The sequence below is a fragment of the Rhipicephalus sanguineus genome, chromosome 1, assembly GCF_013339695.2.
Source record: "Rhipicephalus sanguineus isolate Rsan-2018 chromosome 1, BIME_Rsan_1.4, whole genome shotgun sequence".
Classification (NCBI taxonomy): domain Eukaryota; kingdom Metazoa; phylum Arthropoda; class Arachnida; order Ixodida; family Ixodidae; genus Rhipicephalus; species Rhipicephalus sanguineus.
This window is the reverse complement of record NC_051176.1, coordinates 173,608,688-173,625,878: the sequence shown is the minus strand read 5'-3', so window position 1 is coordinate 173,625,878 and position 17,191 is coordinate 173,608,688. Positions and strand designations below refer to the sequence as shown.

At 45.2% G+C, this 17,191-nt stretch overlaps 1 protein-coding gene across 4 annotated transcripts in view; it reads right to left on the bottom strand.

Moving 5' to 3' along the window:
* The window catches only part of LOC119380289 (serine/threonine-protein kinase 31-like), a 304,021-nt gene that overhangs the window by 197,333 nt on the left and 89,497 nt on the right, over positions 1-17,191 (bottom strand). For all 4 annotated transcript variants that reach the window (XM_049417828.1, XM_049417833.1, XM_049417831.1 and 1 more), the window contains exons 9-10: positions 11,967-12,125; positions 7,873-8,270 (exon numbers count right to left, since the gene is read on the bottom strand). In XM_049417828.1, coding sequence (XP_049273785.1) covers positions 7,873-8,270; positions 11,967-12,125 — 557 coding nt within the window. The remainder of the gene's footprint in view (positions 1-7,872; positions 8,271-11,966; positions 12,126-17,191) is intronic.

Genomic DNA, 17,191 nt, shown 5'->3' with positions numbered 1-17,191 from the left:
AATGAGCTGAGGAAAGCAGCAGAGCGTTGCTGCACAGAAACGATGTGGTTTCTATATCTGATGCATGTTTATAGTTGCAATAATAAATGCAATGGATAGAGATGTATTGCAGTGCAAGCTTATTTCAGATGTTTGACAGTCGCATCCTTTCGGCAACGAACAATTTCCTTGAAAGCCTACCTCAGATAATAAGCGCACATCACCACAGAATACAGTTCGGCTTCACAAAGCAGTGTACTTCTTGAAGCTGCCGTCTGGATGAGTTTGTAAGCGCACAGAACTCCAATATGGTGTTCTTGTTGATTTGTGACACCACGGCAACATCCACTGATGATTTGGCGCTGGATTTCGAAGAAAACAGCCGCATTTTCATGGGCCGAAAACTCCGTCAAGTACTGCTGCTCAGCCTATGGAGGTACTAGCTGATAATTTCGCGACTGTGCCCAGCACGAAATGGCAGACGCACCCAGTGTTGCCGGCGTCCAAAGCATTCACAGAGCACTGCAGAACCGCCTTTATGGATAAGCACAGGAAATGCATCCTGACAACCCTATTATGACAAGCATCTTCAAGGAAACTGCTCAACAGTGCATGGGCCTAGTGCAGTTGTAAGCATCCTGCAAACGTAACACCAACGCTCTGCACCGCCATTCACTGCTGCCTCTTTATGTGACATTGCTAAGTGCACCACACAGAGTAGTTGGCGTGACGAACACTCTCACATCAAACACGTGTCCAGTCCAGCAAGCTCCCCATCAGTGACAGCACGACCTTAGTAGACGAGGTGCTGCACACAACTAGGAACGATAAGCTCCACACGACAGCAAATGCTCTGTTTCAATGAAGCAACGAAGATTTTCTAACAGCACATCAGGAATAACCACACAAGTTGTCTGCTCTCCCACAACAGCCTTCGTGTTCGGCATCAATGTTTCAAAATGCTCCCTGGTATGGCAGCCGTGTGTGAGAGCCGTAATTTTTTCCATGCTTTACTGGTAATGGCAGCGCTCTTCCCAAGGCAGAAATTTGCAACTGGTGGCTGGTACGCAGTTAACTGGGATTCCCGGCAGATACCGAATGTATTCACGAGAGCCTGTGCGAGCACCGAAATGCCTGATAAGTGTACAGGCAGAGACTTAGAGCAGTTTCAGACGTGGTTATGGTGATTTGACAGCTTGAGCAAAGTAAAAAAGCATGAAGTTGCGTTTTTGCACTGCCCAATTTCCAAACGTTGACAGTAATTGATTTTTTAAATAAGTACTCAATAATTATTTATGTTAAAGCTGAGTGCTTTTTACGTGTAGTATCACATTTGCTTTACTAAACTGTAAATATACAGGGTGGCCCAGGTAGCTCTAGCCAGAGTTTAAAAATATACCGACGCGACCAAATGCACGTATTCTGAGTATTGCATGTACGAGGTCATATTGCTTTTTGTGGTCAGCGTAAAGGAATACTGAGCAAAATTTTTACCGCCGATATTTTCAGCCAAACTGAAAGACTGGGTGCTGAAATCAGTAGACACAACCTTCATTCCAGGCAGAAACTAGCGGAAAATAATTAATTTTATGTGTTTTTCACTAACTGCCTCGTCTAGTGGCCAGCCACATTGTGAGCTAGAGGAGGTGAAGATTAACGTCACCGGAAACTGGCGTGCCAACAATGTCAGCCGTCGCCCACGTCTCTTAACCCGCTCAGTTCCCACTATGGTTTCTATAACCACCATGAACGGCACTGGCAGTGAACAATGCTCCTGTGTGGAGTAAAGCCCCCAAGAGTGCAGCACGCCTTAGTGCCTTTGTCGAAGGGGGAGAGTGGGATGTAAAGGAATGGTGGAGAAAGGGAAGTAGCAGGACAGGAGAACATACACCCTGCATCCGCCGCGTGCTCGCAATCCTCCAAAAATACAGCCAAATGTTCAAAAATATGTGAAATAAACTCTGTTTATTGGAACAGTCCCGTCTTCCGAGTACAATTTCGATGTTTTCGTCATTTTTTCCTATTTCTGTTCAGTATCCCTTTATATGTTTAGCTAGGCAAGATCAATTAACCAACTTTGAAGCTGGTAGAAAAATTCCAATTAGAAAGCTGTAGATCGGTTTGCAAGACGTCCGATTAGACAGTCGCTAACTTTTTGTCCATTAAGTATTACTGTTTTTATGCTTATTAAAGACGGCCGCGAAATACAAAAAATATGTGACATAGCCACTTGCACATCTATGTGCGCCATGATTGCAGTGCCCCCTAACGTTCCGCGTGCAAAACGTTATAGCATTTGGCCAGATGTATACTGCTTAAAAGGCGACAGGGTAGCGATGATGGTGGTGGCTGTCCAATGACGCATCTGTTGCTTCCAGCAGCACAAGCGATAACTAAAGCCCCGGAAGCTTTGTAAAGTAGTGAGATACTTTGAAGAAAACACGGCTCTTCTGTTTTCTCTCTCCTCCGCCCTCTCCAAGGCTGACGCCAAGTCACTAGTGGTCAACTGGAGTGATGTGAGACCGCGCACAGAGTTCGTTTGTTTACAGTCGCTTTCAATTGCCATCTCTGCTCCAGATCTCTCCGCACACTGGCGGAGACGGCATGTGTCGCGTGTATACGTAGTTGCTGCTCCGCACGCGTTGTGTTGCGACGTCAATTTGATTACAAGGGCACCATTGCTTTTCATTGCCATGGGTGGGTACTGCGGTTTCGGAGGCCAAAACAGATTTAGCAATGGCAAGAAGCTTCTCACGAAACCGTCCTGTAGGCGCAACGAGTTACGAAGAAAGACATATGAATTCACCTACAGTAGAACCCCGCCGATACGTTTTTGAAGGGACCGTAGGAAATAAACTTAAGAGACGGGAAACGTAAGAGCCAAAAAACAGGAAAAACGGCAAAATATTTAGTGGTACAGAATTTTATTTCAATTCTTATGAGCAGCACGAAAATTGGCGCGCTCAGCCGCGATCTAGTCGATGGATTGAAACGCGGAGCTTAGGACGGCCTCATCCACAGAAATGTAATAAGCATATGTGATTGTTTTAACACCAACAGCTGTAGGCATGAAAGAACTAAGCACACGCAATCACGACCGGCGCGGCGAGTCCGACCGCGAACCGCACGCACGACAATGCGAGCTCCAACCAGCTCGAACACCTCCCGTTCTCCATCTCCGACAAATAACGATGATGATGAGTCTACGCCAACGCGATGGCAGAAGTGAATGCCAATCTCGAAGGCCTTGCTTTCGCGAGCAATTACGTCATACACGCCATGTTTGTGCAATACAAATCTCAAAGGCTATGCTTTTGTCAATAGAAAATGCCAATCTCGAAGGCCTTGCTTTCGCGAGCAGTTACGTCATAGACGCCATCTTTGCAATTTGAATCTCGAAGGCCATGCTTTTGTTTGCATCAATTGAAAGATTCTGTTGCTTGCGCCTCTCATGCGGCTAATATTACGGTCAAACGAGGCCAAGCTGCGTGAAAATGCACCATGGCGGCTCTCTTTGGTAGTCACTCGGTCGGCTCCGAGCGCACTTCGCGACGTATCATACGGGAACGGTCCGACAGTTACGACGTAACAGCGGGGTTCCCAATACATTGTATCCTATGGGAGCTATGCCGGGACCGGCGGAAAACGACGTAACAGCCGGGAAAACGCAGCAGTGAGGAACGTAACAGCGGGGTTCTACTGTAATCGGAATGGAACAATTCAGGCCAATATCTTCAACTGGAGTTTGTTAACCCTTTGACACGCTATGTACACAACTGTGTACACCACTTGTTTTTGCTAATTGTGTCAACTAGAGGCTAAGAAGGAGCAAAATATATCAAGCTTTGGATCAGTTGAACCTGCCTTATACTAAATTTGTCTTCATTTTACTTCACTTTGCAGTCTACTGTTGCATATGATCAATTTCCTGAAGGCACTACCACGTTTGACGAGTTGGTCGACGGGCCGCTTCCTGCGAGCCATATTGAAAGTGTAATTTTTTTTTTGTTTAAAGTGGACATAACCAAAAATGAATTTGCACTATATTTCTAGCCTAAGATTTCATTCTGTTTATGCCAAAATAGAGCATCAATGACTTCAGGATAGATCGATATTTAATTAAAACCTAATTACAATTAGTTACTATAACTCGTATAAATGAACATACTGTGGCATTATTTTTATTGCAATAGAATATTGAGTGCCTCGAAATAACGTTGTATTGATGTGACCACACAAAGACCACACAGTGCCAGAAAATCTACGGCCCATAGCTCTAACTTCAACAGTCTGTAAACTGATTGAACGAATGCTACACACGAGAATGCAACACTACATTGAATACGAACAACCGGGACTACACCCAGCACAAGCAGGTTTTCGTCCAAACATGGGCCCACATGACTGCCTATGGTTGCTCCGCAGAGTAATAAACCGCAGGTCTCGCAAGCAGATGCCAGACTACATCCTCGCAGTTGATATGCGTAAGGCTTTCGACAATGTGAAACATGAGGTCATATTGGAGGAACTGGCAGCAAGATACCCTAGCCAAATGGCATACAATTGGATCCGCAGCTTCCTCCAAAGCAGGCCTATCAAGCTCCATGGCAAGGCACTGGGATGGAGCCCAAGAACCTATTACTTGGATAGGGGTGTACCCCAGGGATCCATCCTCGGACCTATGCTCTTTAATCTCGCCATGACACGAGTGGCAGAAAGACTTGAGAAAGACACTACGGCGCGTTTCACTATTTACGCTGACGACATTACAATATGGACGGAAGCGGCGCAGCGATTCTCAGCCTCTCCGATACTTTAGACAACCTCGGACTACAATTGTCGCCAGAGAAGACGGAACTGCTCAGCGTAGATGGTAAAAGATCAACGAATCCATGCAAGCAGATTACACTCCACATCGGTGGTGCAGATATTACATCTTCAAACGGACAAATCAGAATTCTCGGCGCACAAATAGCTAGCTGCAATAGCCCCCAACAGTGGATCTGCACTTTAAAGCGGAAATGGAATCCGATGTTGCACATGATCAGACGCATATCAAATAAGTATGGCGGAGCACGGCAGAACGCATGCCAAACACTTGCAAAAGCAGTCGCAGTCGGGAGGATCCTGTACGGGGCACCCGTGTACGATTTCTCCAATCGAGATCTCACCGACATTGAAAAGCTACACAGGGTAACCCTTCGAACGATCACTGGACTGCCAAAGCACACGAGGAACGAGGACCTGCTCAAGTTAGCTCCTATACCACCAATACGGGACATCATAAGCGAAGCATAATTCCGAATGCGATGTCGATTGGAAAACACACCACAGGGAAAACAAGTCATGGCATGGGATAACCGAGCCCACGCGATGCCAGTGGCTGAGGAACTACTCACAATGCCACCATGGGAAGTGCCGCTAGGAACTCGGAGGAAACAACGTCCTATCGCCAGACGTGATGTGAAAGCCAGAAAACTACTTGAGAAGAAACTGGAACAGAGCAGACCTCCGAACACCACTGACATCTACACTGACGCCACAATCAGCAATGAAAGAGCCAGCATGGCCTGGGTTTGCACATCTGCACCACAACACAATGGCTTTCACAGTTGTCAGCTTCCCGGGGGCGCAACTCTGCACGCCGAGTTATTGGCAATATGGGGGGCCGTCAATACTATTCCCCTCGATTTGGGAGGCATCAATAGTAAAAAAAATTCACTATCGCATCCTCACAGATTCGTACGAAGCGGTAACTGAACTAACGGCGCCAACGACTGAAGATGCTGTAGCCAACGACACCAGAAGAAAGCTAAAAAGAATTCAAGACATCGGGACAAATGTTGAAATTCTCTGGATACCGGGGCACACTGGCATGGACGGGGGAAACGCAGCCGCTCATGCACTCGCCGCTCAAGCGGGTGGGCTTGATCACATATACAATTCCCCACACCCCAGCTCCTCGCCCCACCCGGAAGACCAAAATCCCTATATTAAGATCTGGGCAGAAGGCTCTCCTAGCAGAGCACTGATGCATTACATTCGCACTAAAATGAAAGCAGACAGCAAAAACCGACTATTAGAAGCTACACCGACACGCATACTAAATGACAAGGGTGGGTTTACTCGTCAACAAGAAATCTTTTTAAACAAAGTTATGGCTAACTCTGCATACACACCACACATACTAGACAAATGGCAGCAAGCTACCCGACCTTCGAGTGAAAATATTTCTACGCGATGCACACACTGTCAGAGGCTGTGCCGAGCAGATTTAGAACATCTTATTTGGACATGCACAGCTTTCTCAAAAGGCAGACGCCACATTGAACACCTGCTGCACGCCGACATGACAGCTCTACGTAACTTAATAATAAAATCTGACCATTAAGCCCAAAAAGCTCTCGCAACATACGGTAGTCAAAGTGGCCTGTTTCGAGTGGTGTAGGAGAGGTCGACTGATTCGTGCGAGGACGTGACGTGAAGATGTTCATCACCCTTTAATCCCCTTACCCCTTTCCCACCTTATCCCCAACAGCGACCAAGAGTCGTCCTTTTATTTCAATAAAGGTCACATTCATTCGTCTTCTTTGGGCACTCACGCGCATGGTCCAAGAGACTAGCAATATGCATGTAGCACTATGAAAAGCCGAACTAATGAGCTACGATTTCATGTATAGCAATGCTAAATGTGCCTAGCTGTGTTCAAGAGAAAAAACTTTTTTTGCGGAAGCGCTGAAAATTGGCCATTTTTCTTCAGTAACGAAACAGTTAAATAAAATTCTCGGGTTTTATGTGCCAAAACAACTCATACGACCACGACGTGCCCAACCATGGTGAGGAACAACGGTTTAATTTTGACCACCTCAAATTTTTCAATGTGCAACTAAATTTAAGAACACTGGTGTTTTTGCATCTCAATCCATTGAACCAACTAAAGTGTCGAGTCAATAGGATTTTGTTGTATACGAGGAAGATGACGTAAGCAACAATACTAGCCCTAATCACAACAACAATATTAAAGGGGTCATGAACCACTTTGCCAAGTAATCATCGAATGACCTCAATATCGGAGTTTATTGCCTCACGAATCGAGTGCCACAAAAATTTCTCGTATCAGTCAAGAATGAGTGGACTTACAGTGGTTTGTCGAGCACTTTCACTCTTCACTTGTCATGATGAGCACGCTGGAAGCTACACAGTGAGGTATGGCACGGGGGAAGGAAGTTACGCCTGCGTGCGTCATGAAACACGATCGCTCGCTCCTGTTGTGATTCCTGTGTGTGAGTGTGGCTCACTGTGTAATGCTAGCAGATTATGGTGCAGAGCGCTGGCCCATGGCAGCACCCCGTGGCAAGAAACATGCACATCTGATCCAAAAGATGCTCTTGATTTATGCCGGCTATTAGCCAATAGCGTGCTACCTGCTGTTCGAAGTCAAACAGCAGGCGCCAGCAGCTCCGATGAGAGTGAACACAGGCCTCTGTATAAAAAAAGTTCGTCTTAGAAAACTACAACTTTGTTCTTCACTTGGAAACTCTCCTTGCTGCACACAGCTGCAAAATTTGGCTGATATGTTTATAGCAGTGCCTGCTATTTAAGTTTTCTAACCAAGCCTGAGGGGTGACTCATGACCCCTTTAGAGAAGTTTTGTGCAAGAAATATCATTTAGCCAACTTTAGTTGATAAATGACTAGTAGAGATGGAGCCTTCAGATGTGAGCCCCTACCACCCATGTTGAGCACAGCTTCCCATGGCATAATTAAACGAATTTATAGCATGGATGTAACCAGCTTCATTCAAATGTGAGATTTGCACAATTCATAGAGCATCTACAAAGGTGGTCCTTAAGAAGAATATGTACTCAATCATAATTAATTGCAAAACACTTACCAGCTGTTATTTTTGATGCCATCACATCCAGGATAATCAGGTCTAAATAATGGTGCCGAGTAGGAGCGATGCTGATCAGGAACATAAGAACGACCTCCATTAAGGCCACGTCCAAAACCTTGCTGATAATTATGCTCATTGCTATAACCACGATCACAGTTATAGTTTGGGTCACGGGCAAAATAGCTGCTACAGTCAGGTATAGCCTGGTAACCTCGGTCATGACGGCTGTCTGCAGAATTGACCTGTTGTTGGTTTTTCCAGTTGGGAGACTGTGCCATTACTGGAGGCATTATTGCACGCTCAAAAGTTGCACGTGACGGTACTGCAGTGTCGTCACTTGGTTGCAGGCCAGAACAGCCTACTGGTGTTGCATCTTCAGTTCTTGCCTGCATTGTCTGAAAATAAATAAGCCAAAAAATATAAAACAATTACTAAACATATATATTTACATATTTTTACATGAAAGCTTAATAAGACACCAAAGAAACAAAACATGACACTACCTCATGAAAAAGTAGTCATAAAAATTTAGGTATTACCGACAATATATCAGCAAAAACATTTATGACATAACCACTTATTGTGCAGTCCCCCAAGATGAAAGACTGGCTATATAATGTGGCTGCCAGAAAATTCGCAGAGAAGCGAGGGAGCAAGTGCGCTTCTCAGCAGAAGTGCACAGGCCGGGGAGAGAGCAATGGCGGCATTACGAAAGAGGAGAGGATGCAGAACAGGGGGAGAAAAAAGAAAGGGGGGGGGGTGCAGTGTGACGCGGGTGCGCAGTGTATGCAGGGGGATCGGCTGCCTAGGCGATGGAGAAGCCTTTGCCACACGCTTTGCCCCTTTGCTCCAGCCGCTTGTCGTGCGCGCTCCACTCCGAACGGGCGCTCACGTCCGCATCAAGTGCGCGTTACCGCTGCTTGGCTCTATGGTTTTCTGTCGGGAAAATAGTTGGGTTGTCGTAGAATGTAGATATTGCGCATGTGACCTCAACTCCCACGCAAATGTCAATGCCTTAAGACGCGATTGAGTTTTGCCTCAGCCACCAGCAGGCGGAATTTAAGGGACTGTCTACCGGTAAGAAAAGTTTTTTTGATTATGATGAAAATGAGAAGATTGTCACATCGGCGGTAAAGAGCATGCTTTTGTCCAATAAAAAATGAATTATATTTTTAATTTGGCTCTGAAAGTCGTGAAAGTATGACCGCTAGCGTCACCAAACAGCGATGTGGTTCAATCTAGTGGCAGGAGCAAAAAACTCTCGCAGGTAGACTTATTTTATTGAAAACAAATATGTATAACTTAAAATTGTATTTTATGTACTTTTCGCAGCTTTCTTTTGCATTCCTTTGAGTCAAAGAGTAATTTTTGCTTCTTTTTTTTTTCTCATGCGTCCAAAGAGGCACTCGGTGGCGCCTACTGGCGATGTGTTCTCCTGCCTGCCTACGGCGGAGAAACGCGAGCCACGCGAGCACAGAGTCCAGCGGTGCTCATAAGAAAAAGAAAAAAAAAAAGACATCTTGGGCAAAGAGCAGCACCGCTGACTTCAGGGAATTTTCTAACCATGCCCGTGAGTTCTCATGCGTAAAGTGCCTACCAGTATTCAGCGAGGTTCTACATTGAAGAAGATTTTGCCTACAGGTTCCGCTTCACCAAGGCGTCCGTGATGGCAGTCATGTCGCATATGCAACACAGAACACCTAAACATAACTGAAAAACAGCAGGGACCTTCTGTACTTCTGTGAAACACGTCTCATGTTCGTTTGCAAGTTTAGCATGAGTGGAACCACTACAGTTCATTTCACAACGCCGGGGTGCCAGTGTTGCTGGAACCGACCAAGTTTTCCGCTCGACTGCGGTGATTTTTCGGGCTGACTAAACAAAGCTGGAGAGACTGTGGTAATAATACTTCATTGGACAGTTTACGTGCTTTAAACGACCACTATGGTGTTTGTTTTATTACTCAACAAAACCTAATGAAGCATGCAAAAAGTGCACGTGGTTCCGGTTTTCGACTTTCACCAGCACTACAATTGTCATCGCGTCCACCAACCAGTGTTGTGGGCGTCCCCCTACCATTGGAAGAAGACCAAACGCAGATTGAAAAAATTTGTTTTAGAATTTCCTACTCGCTTTCTAGAGAAACCGCTGCCAGGTTGGACACTTCAGACGGTATGCTTTTTATTGCGATACAAAACAGAAAAGCGATGAAGGACGGTAGAGAGTCCCTTTAAAAACTTGGCGGACTTTTGCAGGATAGTTGCTGCGGCTGTTCTCCCAGCCGCAAACCGAAACTTCATTTCATGTGTAGTGCCCTTGGTTTAGCTCATGAATGCAATCTCTTCTATGCCCGATCTCCGTGTTGTCTTCAGCAAACTCCCCATGACAGCATGGCAAGTTGCAACCTGCACACTAGGCCTAACGAGCGCTAGCTGCCTCGTCAATAGTGTCCGCAGACAATCAAAGTTACAGCTGGGTGCCGAGTCAACGAAGCGTTTTGCAGTTGTTGCATTTGGAAGGGGTGACTACATCCTCAACGAAAACAAGGACATGCGTGTGCAACACTCGAAAGGTGGTTCGTGGTCTCCACTATTTTTGACATCGCTCACGCACCCGAAAAATCGAAAACGGGCGGAACTTCAATTGCCGTTCAACGTATAGTTTCTACGCAGCGTGGTACTGCCGCAAACTGCCGCATAAACTAGGAGGTCCCAATACTTAGTCGGTGACTTTCCGTTGGGGCACTTTATTTTCCCCCTCCGTTATGTCAGCGTCGCAGATCCACGGACGTTAACCATTCAACACCCCTGTCACACACCTCGATTATTGCAATAGCGCGGCTGCCTGTTCGTCAGGTTTTGCACACGTGCAACCTGTGAAATATGTTGTTTTGGTTATAGTGCAGTGCTACTTTTAGTGCGGATATTTGCAACCCTGCCGACTTATGTTATAAGCCGTCTATGCTTATGGAATGTTTCCTTAGAAATAGCCCCTAGATATGTTATACCAGTGCCATATGTTTTTCAGCTCGCTTCAAGAAGGCACTATGCATTCACATGATTATCATGTACAATAAACAACGTAGCAATCTCCACTGGTGACCTAGACTTAACATAGTATACCCCCCTGAAGAGCCTAAGTTGCTGTATACGGTATACACTTGACTAAGGGTCGCTTGCCCCAACTTGGCAGTCCAAATTTTGAAAAAAAAAAAAAAAGTCTCGCCAGCAAACGGCAGTGTCGTCGCGTCTCGCATACGGCGCATTTCACGGGAGCCACCAGATGGCAATAGCTGTTCTGCAGCTTCTTCACGCAGCGCTATCTGTGAGCTTCAGGCACGCAGCATTATCTGCGAGATCTTGTCACTTTTCTCATCGGTGCCATTGATCCTTTGTGCCGTCGTTCATTTTGAAGACTGCCTACCGGTTGCGACCGGATGCGATTGTGCTATAGGCAGATATATGGCACTATTAAATAGGTTTTTCCATACGTGGATCGAAAACTGAACAAAAATTTCACACTTCCGTGGAAGGGCCGCACTCCACCAAAATCACGGAAAGAAAGTGCAGCCCTTACACGAGTGTATATGGTAATCTGCACTTTTGAGCCACTGGCATTCCTGGGTAGATCAAATTTATAAACTTTACAGAAAACCTCACACACACACACATGCACACACAAGCTAAGTTCAAAAAAAAAAGAAAATAAGTGTTCTAAGATGAGCTATAGCAAAATAAAAAAGCAAAGTAGAGAATGTTAGCGGCAGTCAGCTAGCTAGGCCTACTGGATCAATTGGCAACTGTAAGCTGCTGTGCATTGTCCTGGTAAGAGTGTCATAAAACCAACGCAACAATAATGTCCCATGACAAAGATATCAAAGAATCTGTTTATACAACAAGAAAATAGTTAAAACGAAGTTTATTTAACACATTTCTTCTTGCAAGTTCATCAAGCAGGCTCTCAGACTACATCTTCAAAGGCACAATCCCTACTGGCCTCAGCAAGATAACTTGTAAACATTGTAGCCCAAAATATAGGAGCACAACCCTCACGCAAGATAATATGGTATACATAAAAGGTATCCAGCATACCTTAGCGTAGCCTCGACTCAGTACTTCTTCGATGACGTCGACACCAGAATCAACGAGGCAGCAACTTGTTACCATGTTTGTTGTTTGCCGAGAAATTTTGGTGCTGGTCACCACTTTTACCATGTTGTCTCTCAGCAGCTCATTCACAAAGACAAGTGCCTGAAAAAATGTCAGGTGCATACAGTGGCCCGGACAGGAAACTGTATTTGAGCAGCAACAAGCACATCAGACGCAGTGTATACATGCATCCATTATGAGGTTTTATATGCCAGAACCACAATGTTTTGTAAAAAATCTCTTGGCAGAAGAGGAGCAAGTACAAAGTACACACTGTAGAATGCAGAGATATAGATACACAATGCACATGTAGTACATATACAGGGTGATAAAAATTAAGCTTTATGGTTTTCTTAAAATTCAGCACTGGAAGGCACTTGAAGACCACCTTAGCAGATAAGTTATGTATCCAGGGGAACACAAAGCGAAATGATAACTGTCGTTGTTAGCAACCCAATTAACTAAGATTAAATAATAAATTTTTTAGTGACTGCAGTAAGCGGGCATGTGTATTGAAAGGTTGGAAGCAATCATATTTCTAAACAATTACATTTGGAATAATTCTTCTAGCATGCCGCGCTCAGAGATATCCTGCTGCAAAGTTTAATTGCAGTTCACATGATCCCGCATGCAAGGCAGTGAGGCCCAGTGCAATATTGCTCCCCGATCTGATGCGCAGTCATTCCTTGATATTGCCAACCGGTAGTATCATCTTTGCCTATGCCATCGACCCGCCACACAAAACTGCCATGGCAAATGTATGCGGCATCTCCTGAAAATTCCCACACTTTTCCCTTGAAAAGCATCCCTCTTCACTGTGTTTCTTTGGCATAAACGTGATTACGACTTTTATCCCTCCAATATCTGTAGGCATATTTATATTAAGTATTGTACATAATGAAGGTATTTCTGTGGTCAATATGACTTCGGTTTATCGAGGTTTGACTGTACATACAACAGTGTGATATTTTTTTCAAGGTACTGCCTATCGAAAAGCAGAGAGTCCTCCATAGTTCTACATAATACACAGGCATACTAGTATGTTTTTAAAGGAAAAACTTGTTATCAGTCCATTCGAAGCACAAAGCTACAAAGAAAACCCATAGAAATTTCTGAGAAAGGCAGCTTTCTAATCGAGAAAAAATCCGTCCTGGTCAAGGATTCAAACCCTGCACCAACAGCTTTATAGGGTGGCTGCCCAAACGCCTGAACTAACCAGGAGGCTAGCAGCTCTTACTTGAAAAGCACGTCATGTTTTCCCAGAATGCAGTTGAAAGAAATTTTTTTTTCCTTCAAACCTATTTATACCCTCGAGAATCCAGTCAGATATTTTGAGGTAAAACTGTAATGACGCAAAGAAGACGGGGACGAAGCGAAGACACGAACAGACAGACACGGGCGCCAACTTCCAACTGTTTATTATCAGAAACCGCGCCGATTTATATACGCTGCCGAACAAGGTAATCCCATAACAGAAATAGAGTCATCGCAGAACTAACAATTCATCATGTGCCATAAATACAGAGACAAGGCATGCGCCGGAACTGCACTAACGCGATCGAACTATGAAAACATTGCCAGCACCTGTGAACACGTGCCAATCCTAGTGAGAGGTAGTGAGAGGTTACCTTGTTCGGCAGCGTATATAAATCGGCGCGGTTTCTGATAATAAACAGTTGGAAGTTGGCGCCCGTGTCTGTCTGTTCGTGTCTTCGCTTCGTCCCCGTCTTCTTTGCGTCATTACAGTTTTACCTCAAGTTATGAACCAACTAGCTCAGCAACAAGCCCTGTTGACCAGTCAAATAACTTTGGTACAGTTCGGACCACTTTTCCGCTTTTTTCATGCAAATGTGGAAAAATTAGGGGTGTGCAAATTGAGCTCAAATTCTAATTGAACAATATACGATCATGAAATTGCAGAAAGCTAAGGCTTCTGGTCATCGTTAAACCAACCCTCTTCACGAATAGACCTTTTTCAAGCACACGAGCGCCACCAACGGGCGCGCAAGCGGTCATGGGAAATGTGTGTACGCCGCAGCAGCTGCCTCGACGAGCGCGCAGGCCTCGTGCTGTAGCTTTCCGCTTGCTCCGTGCCAGGACTTCTTAGACACAGTGAATTTGGCAAGGTGCAACATGCAGGGATGCAACAGCCTAAATAGCATTTGGAGCAATTTTTGGAGCAGCAAAATATTGCTTTTGGAGCACAAATATCTAAATTTGGGGCAGATTAAGAAAAAAACTTGAAATCGTACTAAAAGCACGAATTCCCAAATTTGGAGCAGCATAACAAAGAAGGCTTGTTTTAGAAAAGAAAACAGAAATACGCACAAACCATTCAACATCAGCTAAGTCGTGCACAGTGCACGTGAACACTCCTTTCATTAAAAGCAGGGTGTTGAGCCACCCCACAGAGCGAACGATGACTAAGTCCACATTAGCATTTTTGCAGGGCCTGTCAAATGATTCGACAGGCACTGCAAATGCTAATGTGGACCTGCGCACCTGGCAACTTCAAAATTCGGGAGATTCGTAAAGCAGGAGCAAGTGGGGGTGGCGAAAAAGGAAAACTGGCGTAACTTTTTGTCTATTGTTTCTCAAGGCCGCAGAAACGCCATACACAGCACCTCTAAATAATTGCCAATAATTGTTTAGACGTCAGCGATCATACTAGTACTCGTAATTACACGGCGCGTGCACGAATGAGTAATTACTAATAGCCCTTCTAAATCTCAGTACGCAGTTCTGCAGGACACTAGTGTACTGCGGCAAAAGTGGCTTAAAAAGCGTTCTGCGTGCAATAAAACAACCATCAGGAAATTTCAGAACCACTGTCCTTTTTATTGCGATAGCAATTATATAGACACTCTCAATGGGTTTTGGCCGTCATGTCACGTGTAAAGTCCAAATTGATAACATCCCCCGCGCATAGCATGTTCTACCGCGGGCAAAAGCGTGCAAGTACGGGCGACGAACGCGGCTGAAGCAGAGATCAAACCAGCCGGCCCATCTCCCTCGCTCTTAGGGTGCATGCGATAACACCACTCCGATCGAGAGGCCTGCCATCGAAGCAGAGCGGAAACACCCCACCCGTCTTGAATGAGCATGAAAAGACGCAGGGGGTGGGGGTCGCTCGAGCAGCAACTTTGAACTTTGATTCTCAGGGTGTGGTCGCGATCGCTGGCGCGTGCGCTATCTCGGCAGCCATCAGCGGGTGTCTCGTATACCCGTCTATGTGCTGCGCTCTCAATGCGAAGACACTGTGCAGAAGGAGCATCTTCCCCTGGAGCGGCCGTATTCTCTTACACCAATGTTTTGTAGAGTTACGCGAGATCGGATACAAGAGTTTGCTGCCAGCCTAACTTTGTATAACATTACAATTTGTTGCTGTCGCATTCATTACTTGATCCTTGCGGTGAAACTGTGACTTCGTTCTTTTCTTTCACAGGGGGGGGGGAGGTTAGGGCTAGGGTCTGCGCGTCTGTATTGGATGATGATGCCCACACTGCAGATCGCCAACACGGCCTCCATTTCTCGCTAAAGTTTGCGCAAGTGAGAAAATTTTGAAGCTGGTCGGGCATTTTGGCACAGCGTGGCGCAATTTCAACAAATTTCACGGTTTTGGCTCAGCTTGGCGCAAAAATAACGAATTGTATCAAACTGGCGCAATTGGCACAGCTGTTGCATCCCAGAACATGTTACTGCGCAATTCAATCATGAACTTCAGTATTTAGCTGCGATGGCCTCTCGACGATTTCAGTCTGTCCCACTGTTGGACTAGTTGAGCGGCTCAGAAGCGTCACTTTTCTTTATTTTATTTTTTTTTGGCGCCAGTGCGCCTGACGGCATAAATGAAAAAAAAAAATACAGCTCGGTTGCCTATGATGTGCACGAGCGGTCTATCATTCGCAGATGCATTTAGAATCAACGTCCATAGACGCTGTCGACGAATACAGTGTGAGGTTCTGATATTTTAAAGAGTACACTAGAAAGTGTAGTCGACATTTGGGGAAAAGGGATACATTCATTGCGTCGCTCGCACCATATATGTAAAGAACGATAAGTGCTTACTAACCTTTGTTGGTGCTATAGCTACAGGTTGGAATAATACTTAGAGCGAAAAAAGAAAGGAGCAGTACAAGGAAGGAAATATGCACAAACTAGCGCTCACACACAACTGAAAGTTTATTGCACGCGTGAAAAAAAACATATATACAAAAATGGGAGCACGTCGCGCGTGTCATAAAGAGGCACAAAAAGTCAAACAACCAAGGCGCGTGCTTACAGTCAATTAATAAACTTGAATTCCTTGTCTTGTAACGACTGATAAGGTTGACTGACACAAAGTGTGTCGTTATTTGTGACATGATATGCCTCCGAAATTTCTCGCGTTGTCTAATTAGGTTGATGGTACAAAATTACCGTGCTTTCGAAGATGGGGTTACATTTTCATGACTGACATAGCGATGCGAGATGAGACGGCTCAATTCAATGAATTTCGATGCTCGTTGAGGCGCGTATTAATACATCGACCAGTCTGGCTGATGTACATGTGGACACCAGAAAGAGAAATTTGCTGTTAACTCCTACACAATTTACAAAACAATTGGAATGCCTCTGACCGCATTTTTCTTTCCCCACCACAGACCGCTTAATGCGACTAAGCTTATTTGGGGCGGCAAACAGAACCTTCACCCCCACATCGCTTCCCTATGTTCTTCAGGCCATGCGACTTCTTATACATATGTGGAATAACTGCAATATTTCTAGTTTTTTCATTATTTACGGATGGAGGACGTCCGTGTTAATCTTTCTTTGCCATGCGAACAGATTTCCGCAAACCGATACAACAATACGCAGGATATCCCGCCTCTTTGATCACTTTGCAGATGGAAATTACTGCTCATCTTATGTGCGCAAGTTTTTTAACACGAAAGTGTTTTATGCCGGGGTCCACCAAGACTTCAGTGACGTATTTCCGTCACAGAAATGACGTCTAAAAAATATACACAATCAGATGGCAAAGAAAAAAAGGTACCGTCAACGGGCATCGAACCCACGACCTCTCGGTCCACAACAACAGATGCCGGGCACGCTATCCACTGAGCCACGGTCACAAACTCTGGAGGCTTTACGAACGCGCCTTTTATATCTACCACTCTCCCGGTCGG